The sequence below is a fragment of the Falco peregrinus genome, chromosome 18 (genome assembly GCF_023634155.1).
Source record: "Falco peregrinus isolate bFalPer1 chromosome 18, bFalPer1.pri, whole genome shotgun sequence".
NCBI classification, from domain to species: domain Eukaryota; kingdom Metazoa; phylum Chordata; class Aves; order Falconiformes; family Falconidae; genus Falco; species Falco peregrinus.
The window spans coordinates 1,532,592-1,558,502 of NC_073738.1; the positions used below are offsets into that span (position 1 = coordinate 1,532,592).

Consider the following 25,911-nt stretch of genomic DNA (forward strand, 5'->3'; position numbering starts at 1 on the left):
CCTCTCTGCATGGCCTGCCAGCCTCCTGCCTTTCTCTAGAAGGCTAATCCAGTATTATAATATAGTAACAGCAAACAGGCACCTCCTTTTACTCCCCCCACCCTGTTTCATTCTTTTTTTTTTTCCTTTTCTTTTCTTAATTCACTGTCTAGTGAGTTTCTGATTGACTCAAAGACCAATTAAAGTAAAATTTAATGGGAGAATAGATTAACTCCCTGAGGTTCCCCTGCCATCCATCACATTTTTATAGCAGGAGCTGTGAAGAAGCTCATAACTTCATGCTGTGAATGTGATAATAAAGAGGGCACAGAGAGGATTCCGATTTACTGCCAGGCTGATGTGCACCGGGATGGGATTTACTGCCCCAATCCCATCCTCCTTTTATTCGGAGGGAGGTCACCGGATCTGCACCCAGCACCGGCTCACGGAGCCTGGAAGATGGGATGGCGGGTTGGATCCTGCCCTTCCAGGGCTGAGGAACCACCTCTGCTGTTGCACGCTCAGTCCTGGTTGCCAGTAATGACAGTGAGGTTGGAAACGAAGGGGGGTGTCAGGGGGCAGCTCCCTGCCTGCACCCCTGCTCCATGGGTCCCCCGGGAGCCGTGTGTGCAGGCTGTCCCTTGCCACTCAGACAGGCACCAGTGGTGGCAGGGAGGCGGTGGCAGGCAGGAGTGACATGCCCAAGGCCAAGCAGGACATCGGTGGTATTTCCCACGTGAAAACCTGGTGGGACTCTGCTCGTTGCGTGTGGCACTGGGGACTTGCAAGGGGTTGTAGGTTTTTTAGCTGAGGGTCAGAAGAAATGTGAGGGTTACAAAGAAGTGTACTTCCTCTGGGATGGATTATAAAAGAGTTGAGGGGAGGGAGAAGGAGGAGGGAGAGACAGGAGAAGATGCATCTCCCCTGGTGGGTTTCAGTGAAAAGGTTTGTGTGTGCAACAGCAATGAACTGAAGAAGAGAGAGAATTTATCTGGAAATAATAGAAACTATTTGTTGGATTTTCTAGGCTGAAGATCTGGAGTTAATCATTATTCTGCAAAACCCTGAATGATGTTTCTTGCAGCTTTCCTACATAGATAGTGTTCCGGTGGGAGTGCTCCTAACGGTATTTTGTCAGGCACTATCAGCAGTATTGAGCCAACCTGAGCACCCGATTATTAATCCTTTTCTCCCAGTGACATGACGGCAATCGATGTCTGAACAAGCTATTGAAACTGCAGCAATCAACTGGACTCCAGTTAATCCAATGGGATCCTGTCCTGGGGCCTGGCAGAAAGGGGGTATTTTAGGAAAGCTTGAGCCTGGTCTGAGCTGCGCCTGCCTGGCAGCGATGCTGAGCCTTCCTGTAGACACCGACGTATATAGGAGCAGGAACCGCATCCTGCCTGGTGGCAGGAGGGTTTAAGACATTGTAGAACCATGTATTTCACCTGTATTAATGTTATTAATTAATTACAGGCATTAGCACATCTCTTTGCCCCAGATGAGGAAAAACAGGGGATTTTGGCATGATTTTTTACATGCAAAGAATCCCACTACATGCACACACGTGAAAATATGTGTGTGGGCACGCACATGGTGGGGGCTGTTTCTGGTGGGAGGTTGAGACACAGGAAGATGCTTTTCCCCTTCCTGCATGCCGTGGTGCTGGGGGACACACGGGTGGCCGTGGGCAGGGACAATGCCATCTGCTGAGAAATCCACTGTGGTTTCACACAGGGATTTCCCACCGGTGAGTGGAGCTGGTGTTTTTCTCTGGGCTGGTGTGTGGCATGAGGGTCCGCTCCCATCCCTGATGCATCCCCCCAGTATCCTGGCTGCAGCTTGGGTGGGTTTGCTGACTCTGTGGGTAGGACTCAGGGGGCAGAAGCTCCTCAGGAACATAGAAATAGAGGAAGAAATGGAGCAAAAACTTTTACCGTCCCTTCTACTCTTGCTGGCTGTCAGGGAGGAGAACATATCCCAGCTGGGCGATGCCTGTCAGTCCCTGGCGCTGTTGGGTCCCCACGTTCAGGTCACCTCCACGGCCCTGCCAGGAGCACAGCAAAGGGTTTGTAGCAGGAATTTGGGGACCTGAGCAGGTGAATGTCACTGCTTAGCCTTGTGCATGGCCTTGGTCCTTGAATGGACCTGCAGGAGGGCAGAGGCTGGGGGAAATCCCATTTCTTGATGCAGCGTCTGGGCTGTAGCTGTTGGCTCTCACCTGCAGCGTGAAAAAATGAGCTGAGACATGTGAGCCCTGCTCAGGTAAACAACGTGGTGGAGTCAGAAGCAAAAGCAGAGGGAGAGCCCCTGGTTTCAGGATTGTCTGGGATCCTCTGCACCAGTTTGGCCCTATAGAATCATCTGTAATGTTAAAAACTGGCTCCCTGAGGGCCTGTGCCCTGCCCTGTAATGTCAGGGTGGCAGAGCGGGGCTGGGAGAGCGGCTGGCTCTTGCCCTGCATTGCTGGTGGATATTCAGTGTGCAAAGAGATGGGGGGTGCCTTGGAGACCCACAGCCCTTGCCTTGCCTCCAGAGCTGCAGCAGCACTGTCCTGCCACCACTGATGGGGCTTTATGGATGTGCCCAGGACTCTTAGCCACGCTGAAGCCAGCCCCCATAGCCAGTGACCACCCGCAGTTCCCCACTGATGCCCACCCTTGCATGGGGCTGAGCCCACCGAGCCCGGCTGCTGCGCATCCCATTCCCAGCACCCTCTCCTGCCAGGTGGGACAGCCCGTTTTGGGGAGGGCGAGGGTGGCTGCCGTGGGCTGTCAGCTCGGGCGAATGCTTACTAATAAGGTTGGCCATTAAGGTGGGTCAGTGATGGATGGGCTGTGTTCCCGTGCCCCAGCCCGGCATGTGCTGAGACACTCCCTGACCAGCAGCTGTTGTACTGGCTGCCTTGTTAAGGGTCTCTCTCGGTGACATCAGCTATACATCAACCTGGCTGATGCCTTTGATTATTTGGACAGCTCTTGGCATGATGAATCGTTGGGATTGATCTGTCTTTTCTTCACGTTCACTCCTTGCCCTGTTTCTCCCAACTCTCTCTGCTCTTCAACCACAAATCCTTTAAAGGTTAGCACCTTGCAGGGTGTCCCACTTAAACAACTCCAGCGTCTAAAACATGGCACTGAGGAGTCTGTACGCTGTGATATAGTTTCTTGGAGAGAAAGACTGCGGTGGGATGGCACGGAAGGGCAGGTAGCTCTGAGCTGGCCATGGGGAGAGGTGACAACCAGGGGGGACAGCTCCGTCACAGCACTGCCATCTCAGTGATCCATGTTGCATGACTGCTTCGGAAAGGGGCAAGAGATGAGCACGTCTCAACTAACCCTGGTGCACATTGCAGCCCGGGGAGGCTAAAGCATAAAATGCTTTCTGGGAACCTTTCCCCTCCTCTGCTTTGCAGTAATTATCCCTTGCAGCATTCGGTAATTGCTAGATATCTGTTCATGTCAGGATGCTGCAGTGGTGGGCCTGACAGTGGTGCACCTGTGGTTACCGTCCTGCATCTCCCCATGACATCTCCTCACGGGTTTGTGGTCCAGGTCCCGGTGAGGAGCTGTGCAGCCAGCATCCCCCAGCAGCATGCGAACCCTCCCTCCCAGGGACTTGCCAGGATTTGCTGCCTAATGCAGTTTGCTGTGTTGTCACGAAGACACTACCCCTGTGACCCTGTCAACAGTGTAAATAGAGCTGGGCAGAGTCTCTTAAATGTCTCTCTGATGGATGAGTCCCACAGCGGATTTTGGACTGTCCTCTAAAAGAGGAACTGCTTGTACTGGAGGAGTCAGAGATGCTGATGGGCATTTTTGACTGCATTCTACGAGCTTTTGGCCTTGGTTTTTGTTGAACTCTGTTATACATCCATGGGCTTTGTTCCAGCTGGGCTTTCCAGGGCCATCCTGTAGCAGACAGCTTCCAATGCCTGCTTTACTCATTCACTGAGTTTTTCCCTGGTGCAAGTGCTCTGGCGAGCTCTCTGACACTGCCCCAGTTGCTAAAACCTGACCGAAATGCTGCAGGTGGTGCTCGAATGCATCACGCAGCCTCCAGCAATCAAGGCTGATGGAACCTATGTCCCTCCATCCCGCACCCCCAGTAGACAGTGTTGCTCCCGGGGCTACATCCCTGCTCTTGTGGCAGTCCTGTGGCAAACCTTACATGTTTTATAAGCTGTGGCACCCCTTAGCTGGGAGCACTTTTGGCTGCAGGCTGTCTGGGAGGTGCTGGGTACCAGCATCCTGCAGGATGCGCGGTGGGGCTCAGAGGTACTGTGGAGCAAAGTCCGGGAGCCCCCTCACCAGTGCATCTCCCCCATCCAGTTCTCCAGGACGGCACTCCGCAGTGCCGGAGCGTGGGGATGCACGGAAGGAAGATGCTGTTTACCTGCTGTGCTGGCTCGGTGCTGGGAACCGTCTCCCTGGGCACGCCAGCCAGCACAGCCTGTCTCTTTGCATCGCTTTGAACTCTTATCTGTGGCGTCTCCGGATTTTCACTGGAGCAGACGGTTGAGCCCCATGCGGGTCCTGATAACCTTTCTCTTGTTCATTAAGGGCCCACTTAGTGCTCTGTGGGACTGAAGCGAGACAGTCTGGAAGAGAGAAGCAGCCCAGGGCTTTTAGCCTGGGTAATGCAAAACTTCATCAATAATCTTCCAAACGCAAACCCAGAACTTAAATACAACCCTAGCGCTCCCCAAACTACCCCCAAAGAAAGAAAAACTTGCAAGGTTAAGACAGAGCATCTCCTTGTGAGCTGTTGTGCTTGGGGAGGGTGAGTTTGCCCAGCTGTGTCCTTAACAGCACTGCGTGTGTATGGGCAAATTAACTCTTTGGGGCAAGGACTGTGCGCTGGGGGTGATGGATGAGATGGTCCTTCCTTGCTCCTGACTGCTGCTGAAGTTTTGGGTGTGCTGGTGGCAACAGCACGCTGCTGAGGGCCAGCGGAGAGCCACCGGGGCTGGCAGCTGGGGCAGGCTGCAGGGCTGCGGGCTCGCACGGAGGTGTTGGTGAAGCAAGTGCCCAATTATTTGGTTTGGCGTTTCAGCAGCAGCACACAAATCTACCTGACCTGGCTTGAGCACGTGTGCTTGGGCACGGGCTCCCTCTGCCCTCTCGTGTCTCCGGAGGCAGTTGAGATCTATGGGGTCCCCAACATTCCCACCCCAGGGCTGGGGGGAGTCAGGACCTATGTATCCCCCTCTCGAGTGACTTGTGATTTTCAGCCCAAAGGGAGCTGAGCCAGAGGCAGAGGGGAGGGAAACACCCCTTAAAAATTGTCGAGGTAATGGAAACAACCTTAAACTATCATATTTCAAGCATAACGCCATAATAAAAGTAACAGGATAATGATTTTTTTCAGTCCAGATATTAGAGGCCCAGATATTGATTGGTTGTTTCCCTTGTCGTTCTCGCCTCTGATGGAACTGCATTTTTTGACAGAGAGTGCAATAAAATGTACAGTTTCCAATTTGAGAGCCCTATAAATGTCATCTCTACATGCACGGTTACAAATTCTTCATGATGTTCCTCTCCCTCCCCTCAACAGCAAGAGGGTCCTCAGGGATGGAGGAACACACACCGTCTCCCTTCCTGGAGGAGAAAGTTTGCGGTGAACCCATCCCAGCTCAGTTACGTGCCGTAAAGATGGAAAGATGCTTCATTCCCGTGGGAGAGCTCTCTTGGAGTTAGAAGGACTGAGGTTACTGAGTTAATATATCTTTGTAGTTTTCAGATTTATAGATTCTGGGGCAAATCAGCAAACTTGTCACAGCCCCTGGTTGTTTGGAGTTGAGCTGTCAGAAGCTTCCAGTTTGACTCTGCTGGGCAGGATTTTTTTTTTTATCTTTTTCCTATGAGAACTTGGTACCTTTTGGGCAAAGGTCTAAAGAAAAACTCAAAATTTACAGGAGTGTTGAGGGAGAAATGCAGGGTGCTGGTATCTGAAGTTGCATGAATAACATGGTGGCATACAAAGTTATGTGAGCCCTTTTTGCTCCGTGCTCATATTTTTAGGGTTCAGTTTGTTTAATGCCTTGATTGTCCGCCCTGTCTGGGTTTCCTCCTTGATTTAGAAAGCCGGGATTTTCAAAGGAGGTTAAAAAAGGGAGTGCTCACGTCATAAGAGATAAGGTATCTCCTGTGGAGACAAACCCTTTGCATCTTACCTCAGATAGGTTTCAGGAGGATGCAGCCCAAGTCCTCTTGCTTTTTAGGGTCAGCAGAAACGCCTACGCTAAAGACTCTGCACGCCCCCGAGATGGAGAGAAGAGGGAGCAAAGCTGCCCAGCCAGGTCAGGCAGGGTAAGGGGTGGCTGGAGGCAGGTCTGGGTGCAGAGGGACTGACCAGCGCCAATACATCCCTCCTTGAAGGCTGTTATTTGCCTTTTTTTACTTTAAACCCCTGAAGAAATTCAGGGCTGGAAAAGGGGGTGGCTTGCAGGTGCCTCAAGTGAAGTAACCGAAAGTGGGGGAAGGCAGAGCAGCCTGATGAATGTGCTGTTCCTCCACTGCAAAAATAACAATAATCAGTTTTATATAAATCTCTTTTCCACAAAGAGACTTGAAACCACCAGCACTGTCCCCAAGGTGCAGGGGGGTACCCCGGTATGGGTAATGAGGGCAGTCACCTTCCATGAGATACGCTCGCGCTGTGACCTTCCGTTAGGTTTAATGCAACCTTTTTATTTATTTCCAATAACTCTCCAATCAGTCAGCACTCTGCCAGGTTTCCTCTAACCTCAGATCACAGGCTCATAACTGGTTTTGGGGCTTTTATTGGTCTCTGAGGTAGCCAGAGCCATTAAGCTCAGTGTTTTGATTTGATGAGAGACGTTTCAAGAGTCTCAGTGTCTCTCTCACCTTTGCCTAAACATTTCAGCCCCGTCTCTGTGCCGGGAATTGGGATTGCAGAGCCCAGCCCTGCCATTCCTCAGCTGCCCCTCTGCCAGGCAGGAATTGTCAGTATTAATATTCAAGGGGTGCAGAACTGGCACTGAAAGTTGCCCTTTTCTCCCCATTTTTGTAGAGCAGGTTGCACGTGGCTAATGCCAAATCCCTAACGGGAACCTTTACCCAGTGGGGTGCTGGGGGTTGGGTTAAGGTCTGAATGTCACCCCTGGGTCCTGAGCCCCCGAGCTAGCCTGGATTTGTAGCCAAGGACACATCTGATTAACCACATTTGGTGCTTTTTATAATAAACTCCTGATCTATAGCGTCCTGGATTTATCACTTAGTGGGTATCCGAGATGTAATAAGAAGCAGCTTCTTTTTTGGACCCGGCATTCTTTATACAGCCCTGTCACTTTCTCGTATTTCCAGAGGTGGGATACAGCCAACACGATCAATACTTTATTTTATCTCCTTTTACCAATAATTTTTTTAATCATAGTGTGTTTCTCTCATCCCCCACCTTTGGATAAATAATTACAGTGAAGCAGTGCCGCGTTCAGCACTTTTTAGAAAAGTCTGCAGAGGAAAAGCGATGAAGCCAGGAGTGGGGAAGGGCAGGAGCGTGCCGGGCTGTTCGCCTGCTGAGCATCCCCATCCCGAGCCAAACTGGGGGCACGAAGGTACAGCTGCCCCGAAAGCTGTGCCAAAGTGTGCTGTCCCCGATGGCCGGGGGTCACCGGACCCCCAGAGTCCATCCAGGAAGGGGCTGGAAGCGGGCTGCCACCCCTGCCAGCCGTGGGGTGGGCTGAGGGAAATGGGACTGGGGAGCTGGGAAGGGTGGACTCGGCCAGTATGACCTGTAGGACGTCAGACTGGGAGCTGAGAGAGCCCAGTTTTACCTCCAGGTCTTGTTTTAGTGCCTCTTTGACTTTGCCCAAATGTATTTCCTCGCCAACCCGCTCCTTTCCAGGCTTTTTAGGGTAAAAAGCTTCGGGGTTAGGACAAGGTCTCTGAAAATTATTTTTCTGGGGGCTGTAGCCACCCCCCCATCTTCCAGCCCACTTTGTGCTCCTGGGCATCGCCCGCAGCCGAGGGGCTCCCCCAGGACTGGGGCTGCCTGGGGGTGCTCGGGTGACCTCGGGGGGCGGGGGGTGGGTGGGTTCAGCATAACCCCCCCGGGGGGAGGGCACACTGGGCCGGGGGGTCCCACCTGGCCCCCAGCGGGGCTCAGCCCTGCTGCTGCTGCTCTCCCAGGGCCGGGGCTGGACCACGATGCTCTCGGCTCCCGGCTTCAATCCTGGGCTTCTGCTGCTTCCTTGTGGCGAATCCCAGGAACGACACGGTCCTTCCCCGCCCCCCCCGGCCCGCAGCCCCCTCCTCCCCCAGCCCTGCCCGGGCACGGCGGCCCCAGCCCCCGGGACACCCCCCGCCTCAAGTATCTCCTGGGTACCAGGTCCAGGTGGAGGGGGGCTGCAGCCCCTGCCTCCAGGTTGGGGTCCCCCCGCCCCTGCAGCCACAGGAGAGAAGTGCTTCACCCCTGTCCATCCCCGCGCTGACCTTTGCTGGGTCCTTTATAAGTCAAAGTGGGATTTCTGTCTGGGAGCCCTTCCCGGAGACCGTAAATATGCCAAAGAAGCTGATGGAAGCTCTTGATTTTAGTCATATGTGTTTTTAAAGACCTGAAATGTAACCCTGATGTCAAGACGGGAATTCACAGAATATTTATGGTGTAAGGCTTTTTTTTCTCCCTTCCTTTTCTCCCTAATTTTAGTGTTCTTGCTGCTCAGGATTAAATGTGGGCTTCCCCCTCTGCCTGACACCCGCTGCGACAACCCCCCTCTCTGCTCCCCAAAATGGGGGGTATTGCCCTGGACTGCCCTACTCCTGCCACAGCCCTCGGGGCTGGCACATGTCCCCTTCCCTGCAGAGACCCCAGTGAAGTGCCCGGTGGGGACAAGGAGAAGGGGTGGCTGGGCAGGAGGAGCCCCGCTGGGGTCCGCAGTCCGGGGTCCTGCCCAGAGCCGGGTGGAGGGGAAGGATTTCTTCACATGTCTCAAGCAATGCTAATCCTGTTTATACATCGCCGGGTGATGCTTCATCCTCCCGGTGTGACACCCTTGATTCATGTTCAGCTCATGAACCGCCCCAGCCCTCAGATCCATCCCTCCGCTCGTGGCTGGAGGAAGAAGAGGACGGGATCGGTGAGGGCGGCAGCCAGGGTCTGCCGGCGGGGCTCAGCACCCCCAGGCAGATGGTCGTGCAGGGGAGAGCTACCCTGGTGGCTCTGGGCTGGCTCTCCCAGGTGCTCTTTTCCATGGGGAGATTAGGGAGCACAGCGCAGCCAGGAGGGATGGGGAGTGGGTGACCCCCCGCCGCCCTACTCCGCTTGCTCGCTCCAGGGCTGCAGGGTGAAAGCTGAAAGTTGAAGAGTACAAAACCATCAACCCCTGGCTCTCAGCTTGTGATGGGAAATGAAAATATTTGGATAAGCCGTGATACGGAGCTGCTGCTATTTACAAACCTTGATCCTGTGGCCTGCACATCAAAAGGCCTTCTTTTATAAAGCGCTCTCTGCTCTCCCGGCTCCGTTTTCAGGCTGTCAAGGGCATTATTTGATGTTCCTCTTTTGTTTGTTTACATTAATTAAGATGGGCAAATCCATCACTGTGACTTTCTCCCTCCGTGGCGGCGGGGCGAGAGCGGCCGGGGCACACGCCTGCTGCAGGTGTTCGGCGGGTTTTGTTGGGCGGATGATAAAACACACATTTGTTCTCCAGGTCGTGTGGACAGACTGACAGTTTCCCGATAAAAGCCCCCCACCCCCTCCCCCTGCTGCCCCGACACCCACCCCGCCCCACGGTGACAAATGATTTTCTTATCTGGAACAAGGAAAAGCAGTGGCCAAGTTTCATCTCCGCTTCCCGCCCGGATGCTGGGGGCAGCGGGGTGATGCGGCCGCGCTCAGCTCTGCCCGCCGTGCTGGGGTGGATGGAGTAAATTTAAGGAGAGCGTGTAACCGGCTTGGTGCGGGGCCCTCGCTCTGCTCCCCGGCTCCGTGCGCCGTCACTGATGTAAGGGGCAAGGACCGCCAAATTCCCTCCCTGTTTTGCCCCATTGCGGGTTTTGTTGCCTCCAGCATCCCCATCACCTGGCGGCGTGGCTGGCACCTCGCTGTGCCAGGCAGCGCTTGCCACATCCCCACGGCGGGTCGGCCTCGGGGACAGCTTTGCCTTCGGAAGTGCCCAAAATGGGAAAATCCGTGAAATCCAAGGCTGGCCCCAGCTCCTGCCCTTGGCACCATCTTGTAAGGGGAAGGTTGTGAAGCGCTGACGTTCCCACTGCTCCCAGCCCTCATGCCTCTGCCCAGGTGCTGTGTCAGGAGTTCCTCAGGTCCCCTGAGTGCGTGGGAATGGTGAGACTGGGGCTGCCCCCAGTGTGCGACTGGGACTGTCCCCTGTGTTGGGGCTGGAGCTGCCCCCAGTGTGGGACTGGGACTGCCACCAGTGCGGGACTAGGGTTGCCACCAGTGCAGGCTGGAGGGTGACAGGCTCACGACAGTGGCAAAGTGATTCACACCATTGCTGAGCTGGACCAGTACAAGCAAAGTGGAAATTTCACTCAGATTAGTTGGCAGCTGAGAGGCGGCACGGTGTGACGAACTTTGCATGTGACAGCTTCGTCCTCCCAGTGACTCCCCTCTTGTCCAGTACAGTTGTCTGAACTGGGGTGGAGGCTGTGCAGGGCGATGCCCAGATCCTGGAGCAGCAAACACCCCTGCCCTTCTTGCGCGCGATCCATTGCCATCGCAATTCAATGCTTCCTAAAAATGCGTCCCACCTTTGTAATCTTCCAGGTGTCTTGCTTTAATGCACATTCTTGATTTTTTATTAAATACACTGGCTTTCTAGCATCGGTTCACAGGGATGAACCATGCTGATACTGGAATTTTAGGCAGGGGACTCCGGAGCCCAGAACCTTTCCAAGAGGAAGCAGCTTCCTTTTTTTCCCTGTTTTTTTTCCCTCGTTTTGAAGGAGATAACTGGCACTTCATTTATCTGTGCGTTTGTTATGACTCTGGGCTAACAGATACCACACTTAGCAAACTCTCACTCCTCACTAATGGAAGATACGTTAATCTAATTGCCCCGTATCACCCAACACCGGAGCCTCGAGCATCCTCCTCCCACGGCAGCGCAGCAATTCCTCCGCCGGAGCAAGCCGCCGGCTCGCGGGGATGCTTCCCCATTTCCCAATTCCTGCATGGCTCCATGCCCAGCCAAGCTGGGACTGCAGGAGCTGGGAACCTGGGAGGACTCACAGACACCAGATTTACTTGTGTCAGCCTCGCCTCGGGGTGCCAGACCCCGGAAAGGGTTGGGGAGTGGGAAACACAAAGGGGGGGGTTAAACCACAGTGGTCGGGAGGTGGAAGTTGCTGGAATAACAGCGCTGGGTTGGGAAAAATGAGGTGTGAAATCCCGGGTCATGCCTGCTGCAATAAGCCCTGTCTCTTTGGTCCTCAGCGTGGGGAGGGTGCAGGAAAGTGATGCAGCCCATCGTGGGTTTTGGGGGTCTCTGGCTCAGCCGGTGGCCGTGCCGGGGCTGGATCCAGCACAAGCGGTGCCAAGGGGCTATGGATGCAGGATGCTCCCCCCCGGGAAGCCAGCCCTGCCCAGCCCCGGGTGCTGAGCCACCCCACGCCTCACCGGATGCTGCAGGGTTTGTCGCAAGGCCATTGAGGAGTTCAGATGGATGTGTTTAAAAAAATCCAGATATTTCCTTTAAAAATGAAGTTTTAAGAGAATTGTTAAGACTCAAAAATAAAAAATACACAACCCTGAAACTTGTTGCTTGCCAAAAGTCTTAAGCAAGGCACTGGAGAGTCCCATTAGTCCCAGGATTTCTGAAAGGTCCTAAACCAGGCTTGACAACACAGAGGCTCAGGGAGAATACTTTTTTTAATTTGATATATGGCAGCAACTTAGTTCACATTCTCACGCAGAGCCAAAATCTGGAAGGTTGAGAAAGGCAACCGCTGGTTTCGTTCAAAGTTTAGAAGAGGAGACAAGGTTTGGGAGGATGAGATCTGGCAACTAGAAGGATGTGATAACTGGGAACCACAAACCCCATCCCATCCCTACTGATAATACTCCCTTTGTTAAATAAATCAGCTTTAAATTTAATAGGATTTGATTTTTTTCCCCTCATATATCCATCAAGTTAAAAGTAAATTTATTTTACCAATAAAATTTGAAGTTCTTTTTGTATATCTTTATTTGATTTTCAGTCTCAGGCCATATAGTGTTAACATTAGCTGTGAATAAAAGTTAATAATCACTTCCTAAAACTGCATCATTCACCATTTTGTAACATAATACAAAATTTAAGTACCCAAATAAATGTTTGTTAAGCTACATAATGACCGAAATATTTTTGCATAGAAATAGTGTGCTCTGCTGGTTAGCTAAGAGAAATGTTAAATTTACCATAAAAGCGAACTTTATCAACATGTTTTAATGGTTACCAGCTTTCCTTAAGAAAGTGAATAAAAAGTACAAATGCAAAACAACATTAAAATGGATGATTTCAATCAAGACGTCTTGCTCGATGATTTAAATCATCACGAAAATTGACGATTTAAATCACTTTGAGTTAAATCAACCCACCCAGGGCTCTGGTTCCTGCATCTCTGCTGGGACCGCGCCACCCAGAAAGCTTCTTTCATCACTTGGGCTCCTGCCCGCGGGAGCCCGAGGCTTTAAAAGGAAACATCTTTGTCCTGGACCAGCGCAAAGCAGGATCCTCTAATGAGCTCCAGACGCTCCCCATGCCCTCGCTGTGTCTCCTCGCGGAGTTGCACCGGGAGCAATGAAGTTGAGTTAAGTCTTGGGAATGGCAAGGGGGACTTGGGGGGAAAGAATTATCCCCATCACCTGCCTCCGGCTGTGCACCCCAGGCACCCTTTGTACTCCATGGGGAGAAAGTGCCTATTTCTGGCCCAAATTGCAGCAGAGAACCGAGGGAATTAGCCACAAGGTCTGCAGATGGATGCCAGGCTGGGCTGCTAACGTCGGTGGCTGGCTTAGGGGTGGGAAAGCATCCCAGCTCCCAAAGCCCCGCTCTCTGGCTGAGATGAGGAGGCGCTCAGAGATTTCTCAAGCTTTTTTAATTTTGCAGAGTTTGCATCTTATATAAAAAAAAAAAAAAAACCCACCAAAAAAAAACTCAGACAAAAACCCAGAGCATCTAGTCAAAAGCTCTTTCTCAGGGAAGGGTTCCTCAGTCCTGGTGGTCCCAGCCCTAGATCCTGGAATGCTGTGGGGACAATGTGGTTGTACTGGGCTCCCGCTCCACCTATCTTGTGTCTGCATCAGGCCCCTCTTCCTGGTCCATCTCCTCAAATACACGTGTTGAATTGTGGCTGCAGACTGACAAGGTACTAAAACCCAGTGTGAGGCACTTAGGACCAAGCAACAGCATGTGGGACAAAGGCTTCTGTACCCATCGCCTTGCCTGAGTCAAGTCTGCTCAGAAAGAATCCTGAGGTTGAGCACAGTCTGAAATTCCTTTGACGGCACTGGAGATCATCTCTCCTGTCTGGTGGTGGCTCCCAGAGCATCCCTGTCCCCATCTCCTCACAGCTGCCCTCCTGTCCTGCAAAACAGTCGGTACCTCCTTGCAAGGGGGGTCCTGGCCCGCTCAGACTGGGGGTGATGCATTAGAAAAGGCAGCACGTTTAGGGGGGGAAAAAAAACAACACTAAACCTGCTGCCTTCTGCAGATCCTCACTGGATCTGCATGGAAGGGAGCCGGAGTGGGACAGCACCATGTCCCGAGGGGCCGGGGGGACCCTGAGGTGTCGGTCCAGGAGAAGGAGCCGTCAAATGCCAGCTTGTGTTTCCATGAGGCTTTGCTGGTGGTTTTGTTTTTTTCTAAACAATATATCTGTATCCAGATTGGCAGTTGCTCTAGCACATTCATTTTGTAGAAAGGCATCCCTAAATGGGAAGAGAATAATTTATACTGACATAAAGCACCTTTATTTGGATATAACTATCTACATTAAGGAGGTTGGATTGCTCTCACCGTATCAGTATGGTGTAGTTGAAGCTCTATTACTCGTATATAAGCTATTCCTGGCTCTGCTCCTGATTTATTTGACTAGCAGAGCTAGGCTGGGTGTGTCTAGATTCATGTTGTGTTGATATCAGAAAATCAACGTTTCTTTCGTAATCCAAGGTATGTGATGTAAATCAAGAGGGCTCCAGGGAAGGCAGGGGCATTTTATCAGTGTAAAACGAGAGGAGAAGTGAGCCCAAGGGGAGGATTTACCAAAGAACATGCTTTTATCATTTTACGACCTGTTGATTTTACTTTTCTAACAATTACTCAGAAGTAGGAAGCAAGGAAAAAATAGGCTTGAGCCTAGATGAAAGGGAAGTAGGAGAACCAGGCTACTTGTTTGAAATGTAAGAGTTTAATAAGTATGGGAAGGGCGGCTTCCTCCCACTCGCTGCCTCCAGCCCTGGTAAAGACCTTTCTTATCGTTGCAGGAGTGGCACAGCATCATCACAGCAATTTCCAGAGTCAAACCTGGACCTTTAAACCATGTTTAAAGCTGTTACTTGGTTTCTGTCCTGTAACTGTAGAGCTCAGGAATTTGGTTTGCCTTTGGTTTAATGGGATGCGGTCCTAACCCACAGCCATCGCACCCAGTAGCAAAAGACATTTGCAGGGGGCTCCGTGCCATGGGCTCACCGTGGTGCTCCCCGACACTGAGGGGTGTCACCAGCACACCCCAGCAGCGTGGCGCAGAGGTGCAAGGGCTGCGGTGCTGGGCAGCTTTTGCCGAGGAACGGACCCGCCGTGGTGCCTCAACTTGCTTTTGAGATGAGACAAACTAGTGGATGATTTGTAAATAGCAGTTTGGACTAATTACCTGCAAAATTCGTTTTTGAAGAGTGATGCTGGGTTTGAATGATGGAATAATGATCCCACTTAGTGCTTCAGTGGGGTTTCAGGCTTGGGAACACTGCGCAAATAGCAGCTAATGATGCTGTTGGCATCCACAGCCAGGTAAAGGTGGACTGCCTGCTTTCTAGAGAAATGCTGCCAAGAGTTTGGGTTAAATATACCTAAAATAAACTAATTTGATTCCTCAAGACTTCTCGTTAGCTTCTTAGCTTGCTGCAGACAGGAAAGCCAGACTAAAGCTGGCTAACATGGCTCAGCTCACCAGGGTACCCTTGCTGGCACAGCCAGCTGCCCCCAGTCCATCCCAGCCGGGCAGGATCGGGCAGGAGTGCCCATGCAGGCAGGCTCAGGACAGGGTTTAGGCTGTTCCACTGCCCGGTCTGGGTGTGCAGACCCAAACCTGTGACTCAGAACTTGTCACCAACCATCTGCCAGTAGGTGTCGGCTGCCTGCTCCTGCCTCCAGAGCCTGTTGCGTGCACCGCCCCTACTCCAGGTCTCTAAATCTCTCTCTGCCATTTCCATGCTTGGCATGGAGTGACTGGCCACAGGAGGGGCGTCTCGCAGGGATGGTATCCAGGAGGAATAAATGTGTTTGTAATTGGGGAACAGCTCCTGCCGGTTTTCTTGGGATGACCACATTAAACACTGAATACTGTGAATTCAGGAGGAGACAGCAAAATGGCTCTGCCTGAGCTGGTATTCAATGACTAGGGAGAATGTGGTGGCATGTTACTGTCAGGCTTAGCGAGATGGAAAAATACCCGTAGGGGACGGCGCAGGGGGAAGCAGCGCACTTGTGCGCTCGCTGTACCCACGTCGGCTGCGCTTCTCCATGTGCAGATGCATCCCCAGCACAGGGGAGGCTGCAGCTTCCAGTGCCCGCCCTGAGGTCTGTGATGTCTCTTTATCCCGTGAGCCAGGCACCTTCCCAAGGGTGGGAACAGGCCCAGGTATGCTGAGACCCTTGGCTGGTTTTATTCTTTCTCTGGGATTTGCTCCCTCGCCCTGTCCCCCGCGACAGGATGGCTTCTGTCTGCCTTACCCCTTGCACGAGAGGCCTTGCACTGACCCCTTCTCTATACCTTTGTACTGGACTCGCACTGGTTTTGGTTTGCGTGAGACCAGGAGGGATGAGCACAGCACGTTTGGGCTGTGGATTTCGTCGTGCCCCTCCTGCTCCCCTCCCAGGTGGATGCTGGCTGCCAGCATCCCTCTCCCCACCCCCGCCGGCCCTGTTCATTTTATACACAAATTGAGGTCTCAGGGGAAAGTTGTTCTTCATGTGAAACACAGCTCTACAGTTACAGGAGAGAAACCAAGTAACAACGAAAACCCTCAGGGAAATCATTTAATATTTCCAGCCTTCTCACATGGGTTCTTGACACTTGGGTCTGTGGAGGGGAAAAACTGATTTATGCCGTCGGTCGTTAGACAATGTGGAGGTGAGGTCAGGCGCGGGCATTCCTCATCTCTTCCCTGGCGCTCAGAGATCCCTTGGGCAAGGTGGAATCAAAGCATTTCAAATGGTAGAGGTCATGAGAGCGACACTGTAAGAGGTAAAAGAGCACAGCCTCCTGCCTCCTACAGAATGGCTGACACCTATATATCTTCATATTGCCATTGTTTCCACTTGAAAAATTGCACATCGTTTGTTTTACTTTTTCCTAACCCTCCTCTCTCTTTAAATCCTCTCGATTTTCCACGGTGATCTATAGGAATCGTTTGTGTCAAGGCTGATGATTATGTGGTACAGAATTTTTATAGGAATAAAAGGCCTAAGCCGTGAGATGGGCTTTAGCCAACAGGTGCCTGGTCTTTTCGCAGCCTCGCCGAGACCCTGTAAATTAAAATCACATCTGCCCGTTGGGAGTTTTCCTGCGCTGATTTGTGGCTGCAGCGAGGGGCTGGGGTCAAGCAGCTCTCGGGCACGGTGTCACGATACCGGATGGCAGAGCGTGGCGGGGAGGTACCGCGGGATGCCGAAACATGATGCAGTTTGGCCCCTCAAAGCCAACATCCCCCTCGGAGCCCCAGCAGATGTCCCAGCAACCTGAGATGCTGCTGTGGGCACCGAGAGTTTGCGTTTGCTGCTTGGGTCCCTTCTGCCTGGGGTTCCCATCTCTGGCTGTTCCTGGTGTTCCCTTCGTCCTCATCATTTGTTCCCAGCAGGGAAGGTCATGGGTGAAAGATGTGGAAGGGCCCTGGTCATGGAGGATGTGGGAGGGCCCAGATGTGCCGTACTTGGTGTCTTCTGGGGACACCACAACTTTGTGACAGCTCCGCAGAGCAGCTGAGCCCTTTCAGGTGTCTGTTTGGGGAGAAAGGCCAAGAGGGATTTCTGAGATCGGACCCAAACTGCTGTGCTCGTGTCTGGACTGACATCCTACCACAGTGCAGCGTGGGCGTGACAATGGTCCAAAACTCCCGAGAAAATTCAAGATGGTGAAATGTTTCTACAGGGAAACTCCTTGGTAGGAAATTTGCTTCTGTTGGGAGTTAGGAGAAATGGATATTGCAAATCCCTTGGATCTCGGTGTTCGCTCCTGTTAGCTTCACAAGTGAGTGTGTAATGAAGGCGGAGGATGGCTGAGCCACCTTCCTTCTGGCAGAAGGAGCAAGCGCTGCTCAGCTGCACCCTGCATCGATAACCACGGTGCCTTCACCTGGGGAGCAGCAGGGAGGAGAAGGTTGCAGCCTGCGGACACAGCAGCAGGGCTGCGTCCCCTGCCACCGCCAGGGTCCCCCCAGCGCCACATCCCATCCCCGCTCTCCCACCCCTTTGCTTTTAGCTCACCGCCGAGGAGAGGAGAAGGGTCTCTAAAGCCCCCCTGAAGGTGCAGTGAGGGGACACATGTGGCACCGGTCATAGGGACCATCTCTTTGCTCATGCAGATGCGGTGGGGCCCTGGCTCCCGGCCCTGGGTGCAGGTACTGGGGCACGGGGCAGCGGGTCTCCTTTGGGTGCTGTGGGAAAAGCACCTTCTTGTCAAAGTCTTCGTCAGCAGCCCTGCAATAACGAACCCATCAGTGCAATTAACGGATCAGGTCTGCAGCCCCTGCTGAAGCCAGTGGTATTTTCATGCAAAGATCTCAGGATTGAGGCAGTAGTTAATAACTGGATGGTGGTGCCTGTTATCGCATCCCCACGGCTCCCAGCCCCACAAGCCCACCCGGGACCTCTCCTGAGACCTGCTATGGGTCGAAGGGGGATGAGGAAAGATGCTCCCATGCAGGAACCAGCCAGCCTGGCTGCCCTCCCCTGCGCCGGGGGCCATTTCGATAAGGCTTCCCATGTCAGGCTGGGGTTTCCAAGGTGGTGGTGTAACATCAGTGAGAAGCAAATATTTGGCCAAGTGCACCCTGAGGTAAGCCAGTGTCCGGTGTAACCGCCCCGCGTGCCCATATGTTACTACTTATCCATCAGCCTCCTTGAGTAACGACGTACAGGGCCAGGGCGAGGGTTGGCTTTTGTCAAAGCATATATTTCAGCGGTGTTTAAATAAACTCATCGAGCTGCATGTCTCGTGAACTTTCCTGTCCCATCTGTCTGCGCCGAGCCACCCGTGGAAGGAAATGGATGAGGCCTTCAAACCTCCGCCAGTCCCCGGAAAATGAGCCAGTCCAGTTAACAATAAATGGTGGCCGGTGGGAGCACACATGAGCGGTCTAGTGAAGAAGAAAAGAAAGTTGAGCTTAATGAAGTCCCTGCGCCTGTGTCCCTGCGCGTGGACAGGAAAGGACGGGTGGTTTATAACTGTTTATTGGAGTTAATGGTAATAAATTCCTCACTTGTGATGCATTAACTTTAATGTTTTCATTACGTGATGATTTAGGTTTTCCCTTTTCACATTGTAAATCATGTTGTCCCGGTAGCACAGCAGGTCGAATGTCTGACATAATGTTATGTTTGGGGGAGAGAAATAACAGGGGAATGAGTTACGCAGATTATATATTTATATATTTCATACGTTATGCCTTTTTTTTTTTTTTTTTCAAGGACTTTAAAAAATTGCATCCTCGGGAAACGGGTGGATGGGTGGACGGATGGACCGACAGACCCATCTGAGCAGGGATTTGCGAGATGCTGCTGCCAGGGGCCCGTTTCCATAGCAACTCCCCAAATCCACTTGGTGATGAAGGGGTTTTTTTCCCCTCCCTCTTTGCTGAGTGTGAACCCTTGGCTAATGAGCTGTGCAAATAGATATTGAGATTTAGTGGGTTTTATTTTGCAATTATAGACTTAGTGATTTGGAAGGAAACTTTTGGGCCAAAGGCTCTGCCTCCTCTTTGAGTTTTCTTTCCTTTTTCTTTTTTTTTCCTTTGGCAAAGTTGGTTGAACTTCAAACTTGCTGTTAAATTTTCCAGACAGAATAAATAAAAAAAAACAGCAATAAAAGTTGGAGGCTTTTTTCCACCCTCTTGGGCTAAATCCAAGCCCAGCCTACAGTCAGCTCTTTGCCATCGACTGTCTCTTCTCTTGTTTGCTTATCATCAAAACCACAGTCATGGGCTCCTCTGACAAAACATCCCTGAATCCAGCACCAACTCGGTACCTAACAAAAGTCCATTTGTACAGCCCCTATTTGTTTGTGTTCGGTCATTAATTGCAGCCCAACGAGGACATTAGGGGCAACACAGTTAATTAGGCGCCGTTCAACCCCAGGTGAGAATTGTGGTTTTCTTCGGCGACTCCATGGATTTTGTGTTCACTCCTGACAAGTCAGCACTTGTCAAAGCCTTCGCCATTGCCTGGGACCAGTTAATCTTGGCTCCCGCTCTCAGCACTGGTCTGTACTGGCTGCTACAAGGGAGCATTTAGCAGTTCCCCGTCTGTCCCGAGGGAAGCTCTGGGTTTAGCTGCAGGTTTTGGATGGCCTCTTTGGATCGGGGTGCCGTGTAGCATCCAAGTGCTCCTGAGCCTGAGGACAACCGATCCCCAAGCTGAACACGGATATTTCACTTGATAATTTCCTCTCCATGATTTGCTGCCATTGATTTTTCACTGCCTCCTGCCTGCTGACTAGCTTTCAGTCTAGGTAGTGATCCTGGGGTGGATGCCTACACTCTGAATTTTGCTTACTAGCCTCTTCTGAAAAGTCAAGCTGAAGCCCAAATAAATCTTCTCTGCCGTGCCTTGCCTTTTCTTCATCTACTTTCTTATTTTCCTCCTCTAAAAAATGCACTGGAATTAGTCTGGCACAAGATGTATTTCATCTGATCCATGTTGACAATTGTTCAGTTCCCCATTTTCTTTGAAACCGTTGCTCATTTTGTTCCCGTCGTTATAAATAATCCCCAGCCATTTCCAGGGCGCTGAAAGGTTTAGTGACATTCCCGAGGCATGGAGGCAAGCGTGCTCGGGGGGCACCAAGGGCCTGGGAGCCACCGAGGAGATGCTCTGTGACCTGGAGCTGGGGAATGAGGAGGCAGAGACTAGGGGCACCACGCTGAAGGACGGTGGCTCGCTTCCCATGATGGCCTTTCTCCTCCTGCTCCATTTGGTCAGGACATCAGGCCATGCCCGTTGTTGGCTGCTTTGCTGGGCTGCAACATCTGCATGGCACCGAAAAGACCCTGCCCAGCTGTGCCCGATGTGTCCAACCTCCATCAGCCGGAGCCTGGAGCCAAGGGCTGAGCTCACTCCTGTCCTCGCACGGGGAACTGGCCCTTGGGGTAGATCTGGCCGGTGTGAGAAAGCAGAGATGTTTTCAAGATCCCCTTGATGCTGGAGAAAGGTAACAGCTGAAACACAGGAAGCGTTATCCTCCCATCAGAGCCCGAGAGCAGCCTGGCTCCCAAGCCGCTCCTTGTTCCTGCATGTATGAAACTTGTGTTGGAATAAACCCAAAAACGCCGCTCGGCAGCAGCTTTAGTGCCACCAGCCCCAGCAGCCACGGCCCGGACCCGTTTGCCACGGCAGCCCTTGGTGGTGGGTGGGATTTCCAAAAGCCTTCCCGAGCCCATCTCGCTTTGAAGGCAGCAGGAGGGGTTGTTTGTCTCTTTCTGATTGTTTTTTCCCTCATTAGCTTCAATGGAAAAAGAGCACAGCCACCACGGAGGGCTTTGGGAAATCACAATTGTGCTCTGGTTTGAAATATATTTGGGTGTTCCCTGTGAAGTCCCCGGGAGCAGAATCTGCTCTTGGCACATTTGAGCTTGGTGAATAAGCTGGAGGATGGGGAATTAGCTGTAACCGTCGTGCCTCCGTGCTCCATCCCTTTGAACAGTCGGTTGATGTGACAGCGTGGGCACCGACGCGGCCCCCGGGCATGTTTGGCTGCAGATACTGTGACATTTTGTGCAGCTGGTGTGCATGACTCAGAAAGCAAAGGGGTGAGAGCTGAAATCCAGAGGCCCTTGAGGACATGGTGGGGACCGGGTGGAACAGTCATGGTGCTTGGCAGCCAAACTCCTAGGGTCTTTGCCCAAAGGATGTGCTTTGGTCAGCAAAACCAGTGGCTCCAATGGTCACCTGGGCTCAGGCTGACACAGGAGCGAAGCCTTTGAGGCTGAGAGCATCCTTCGGCAGCACCTGAGGGATGCACATCACAGTAAAAGTTGGGGTGCAAGAAAGAGGGGAAAGGAAAGAGCTGGTGCCTGCTCCTGCATCCCTGGGTGTGGGTCTCTGGCTCATTTTCTCCCGCTCCTGAAATGCTGCAGCTTTGTATCCCCTGCAGAAAAGTGGTCTCCAGGATTACAGCGCGGAGCTATTCCCGGTGCCGCCAACGTGCGGCCCTTCTGCGGGAGGCTCCAGATGGAGCGGCGTGGATCATGAATTGGGAAATTCAACTGGGAGTGAGCAGCTCCCTCAGGAGCCAGGCTTGAGAGGATGGAGGAGAGGCCACGAGGGCTTTGAGGTGCTGGTGGCACTGGGAGGTGTCTGGGGAGGGTGAGGGGCTCGTCAGGCTCAGCCACAGAGCACAGGGCAGCGTTGCCAGTACCAGCCACCTGCTGGGCAAAGGGTGGGCTGGGAGAGATGCCGGGGTGGAGGGGACCACTGAGACCATCCAAACACAGCCACAGCCCTGCCATGCCATGCCAGGAATGACCAGAGAGAGACCATGTGTCTGGGAGAGCACAGATGTGCGTGTCTCAGATGAATTTAAGGCTTTTTCTTTCTCTATTTTATAAATGGTGAATGGCTGTTAGTGTTGGAACAGACGATCAGGCGGCAGGCTGGCTTTTCCATCACTTGGAGTCCTAGAAGATGTGGTGAGCCGTGGTTTACCTGCCAGCTGTGTGGTCCTGGGGCAGAAGCGTCTGGCAGAGGCTGCCTGGGTAAATAAACCCTCTGCCCTTGGAAACCCAGGAGCTTTCTGGGGCTGGGCTCCCACCTGGCCTCTCTGGGTCTTCTGGCTGTCCATTAGGATGGTTTAAAGAAATAAAAAAACCCAGGGACTGTCTTTGTAGGTAGATTTAGCTATTTGCTGCTGGCAAAAGCCATCTGGGTTGTTGTTAGGAGCAGGCTGGGGTGTGGGGAGGGGCAGGGACACCCCACGTAGCCCCAGCCCCATCTGCAGGCAGAGCCCCGAGCGCCGCGTCCCCCCCACTCACCCACCTGCACAGATTTAATCTTCTCAGCTCTGCGCCAGCAGGGCTGCATTAGAGAGGCTGCGTGCAACACGCAGGTTACAGCTGTCATCTTCGTGTCACATTCTGTAAAACTTAAAATTTCCAGAGCCCTGTGCAATTGAATCAAGCCCTTGCAACCCCTCCTTAATTGCATTAGTTTGTCTGAGCAGTCACTGAGTATTTAAGAAGAAGGGAGTCTCCTTTCATTCTGATTTTCCTGCTGGGAAAGTGAGGCACGGTGTCTCTTGCAGAGCAGGAGAGATTTGGGCTCTTGACGGTGTTTCAGAGGTGATGCCGCAGAGGTGCCCCGGCCCCAGAAGGCTGCCAGCCCAGCAGATCCTGGGACTCAGGGTCACAAATAACCTGAACCATGGGCTCTACTTAGGTGGAAGATTGATCTCAAAGAGGGCAAAGCACAACTGAAAAGGCAGCAGCTGTCCCAGGGGTCCTGCCTGCTTACAGGCGAGCGCTGAGAAATGATGGGCGAAGCGAGAAGATGTGGGGCTGGAAGAGGTTGTTGCTGGCTCCCATCGCATCTGTCCTGCTTCCCTGCTCCAGTTGCTCTTTGTAGTGTCTGACAGGTCCTTGCACTTCCCTAAATCTCTCCTGACAACCGAGGGACAAGCAGAAAGCACATCCAGAGGAGGACCAGGCTGGCTGGACCACATCCCTGCCTTGGCTCAAGTGACAGCAGCATCTTGCACGCTGGCGATTTCTGCAGCCGGTTTTCTTGGGGGAACAGGGGCAGAGGGAAGCCCCATGCTGATAATGTACTGAAAGTAAATGAAATTAAATAAGCGAAGCAGCACTCGCAGCTCCTGCCTTCCCCCCTGGGTAATTCAATTCGAGCGCTCGCGCTGATGGGATCTCGCCAGGGCTGCCTCTGTCACCCCGCTGGGGCCTGGATTCTTAACATCTAAATAAAAGTTTCACTCAAGCATTTTTTATGCTCCTGCCAGCGGGATCAGTGAGCTGGTGTTGGGCACATTAATGTAATATTCATACTTGCAGGGTCTCTCTGTGCATCCGGCAGCACTGTCCCATTTTCATAATTATAAATGTCCCATAAAATGACATTTAGATTTGCATTAGCAAGAGGGGTTGGGGCCTGGATTTGAGGAGACAATGTGTCTTTTTACAAAGCAGATGCTCGGTGTCAGTAGAGAAAAGCCTGAGCACGTTTGTGCCAGGCAGGTGCCTTTCACCTGTGCACAGAGGAGGGATGCCAGGCTGGTGCCCTGGGAGGTGGCAGCGCAGAGTCCCACCTCTGAGGGTGCCCAGGGCCACCTGCATCTGAGGAGGGTGCAGGAGCTCCTCCAGACATTAGTCAGCGCCTTCCCCCATCAGGAAAAATCTCCTGGTACTGGTCAGCCTCAGCCCTGAAGGGGAATTCTGGTCCTTTTCAGCATCTTCATTTATTTTCATTGTAAGAAAGATAATCACCCTGATATCCAGTGAGATTTGTAGGAAGGTCTCGATTTCCTCTCAGCTCCTCGACCACTCGAGCACTGAGTTGCACACAGGGAAGGTGAAACCCTGCTCCTTTCCATCCCGCCAGAGCTGCCCTGTTGCATTTCTCAGGAGCAGAGTCAGAAACGAGCTCAACCTGACTCGTACCGCAGAGAAACGTGATTTCCCCGTTGGGGAATCCCCCGAAGGGGCAATGTCCTCCAGGCATTGCAGGGGGGCAACCCCACAGCACCCCGGGCTTCCTCTACCCTGGATCACCTCGGACAGCTTTGTGCAAGCCAAGGATCTGGTCTTTGAAGGATCCAGTTTCCAGCCAACAGAGGAGACAGACGTAGGGGAGCCTTCCCAGCCACCCAACCTCTGTGTGTCTGTGCCTGCCGCTCGCCCCCAGACCCATTTGCAGAGGACTGATAGCGAGCCCGGAGTTGGCAAACTATAAAACACAAAGATGAAAATAGCCCGTGAACAAGGGGGGTGCCGGGGGGGTGGATTGGGCTGAGAGCTGGATGTGAGTGAGACACGCTAAGAAAACAAGAGAAGCTCTTGGGACCTGGGATTCTGGGAAGTTATTCATACCGAAAAGGCTGCCAAGGCCGGGCACTGGGGAGGTGATTAGTGGCATTTAGTCATTTTTTATTGTGTTTTAGCACAAGTTATGATGACAGGAGCTGAGTAGGAGAGGAGGGGGAGACCTTCTCAGCAGTAAGCCATGCCCTGGGAATATCCTTGCCCTGATGGTTTTGGGGATGAGACGTAGCCATCACCTCATGCAGCAAGTGCCAGAGTCCCCCCACGGCCCAGTGTCCATCCCCCAGCCCGGGGCGAGGTGCCGTGGTCTCAGACCAGACATGGGACAGGGGGATCATGTTTTCCAAGTCCATAAACCTGACCAGATCTTGCCTGCTGCCAAAGGCTCCCAGGGACCCAGCGAGCCTTGGCTGAGGGGCAAAGGGCTGAGCATCCACCCCCAGAGCAGCACCAGCCTCAGCCCACGGAGGATGGCTCTGTGTAGCCGTGTGAAGCACGGTCCTGGTTTCCTTGAGGACTTCTGGGAGTCTGCAGCCAGGCTTGGGAATAGCTGGTGAGATCATGATAGACAGTGATTTTCACCTCCAGTCACTGCTCTGCCTTCCCAGGCTGCTTCTGCAGGGAAAGGGGTTAAAAACGTGCTGAGGGGTGTGTGGGAACAAGGAATCTCAAGGCTTGGCTTTGCTCTGCTCTCTGTAGGACTGGAGGAGACAACACTGAAGCCTGTTCAAGATAGTGGGACCATTCTGAAGCAAGGATACCTGGAGAAGAGGTCCCGAGGTAAGGGCTGACAAGTACATTATAAGATAAGGTTTGGGCATCTCACCTCAGAACTACCAAGAATGCAAGTTTTCAGTTGAAAAACAACCAGGAAAATACATCTTCTCTGCAGATTTGTCTGTAGGCGCCTGCAGAATCTTTCAGGCTTTTCTTAGGCATCCTACACGCAGGGAGGGCACAGCTTTTATTTGTTCTCTTTTGCAGATCATCAAACTGCACAAAGATTAAAACCCAGAAATTGAATTAAGCCACAGCCCAGTCCTCTAAGGCAAGATGTGCCCTTCTAATGAGCAATACCTAATGAGGATAAAATCCCGGTGAAGACAAGGTAGTTCGTAGCATCACACACATTAGCAAGTTGAGATAAGGACTGTGAGTCAGCCTGGGGTTTATCTTGATTTTACTGACTCTTGTGAAAGCTACAAATTATTTCCTCATCACTCAGATTTTATCTTGATTTATTTACTGTATGACAGGTGGTATGAGGCAAGAACAGCCCTTTTTCCTCATGGCCATCAGCTGAGCTGTATAACTGGCCCTGTGCATGTTTTAGCTTGCTCCAATTACAGAGTAAAAGACATTTGCTTAAATCTCAATTAGGGAGGTTTAACCCAAAGCTGTGTTCCCTCCCAGTTAGCAGGACCCAGGGTTACAGCAGCCCAGCCCATCCTGCCTGGGAAGCTGGGGACGGCTTGCAGGGGCTCC

General features: G+C 52.4%; 1 protein-coding gene across 2 annotated transcripts in view; it reads left to right on the top strand.

The window, feature by feature from the left end:
- The window catches only part of SKAP1 (src kinase associated phosphoprotein 1), a 155,803-nt gene that overhangs the window by 101,114 nt on the left and 28,778 nt on the right, over nucleotides 1-25,911 (top strand). For both annotated transcript variants that reach the window (XM_055789783.1, XM_013298468.3), the window contains exon 5: nucleotides 25,126-25,206. In XM_055789783.1, the coding sequence (XP_055645758.1) occupies nucleotides 25,126-25,206 (81 nt within the window). The remainder of the gene's footprint in view (nucleotides 1-25,125; nucleotides 25,207-25,911) is intronic.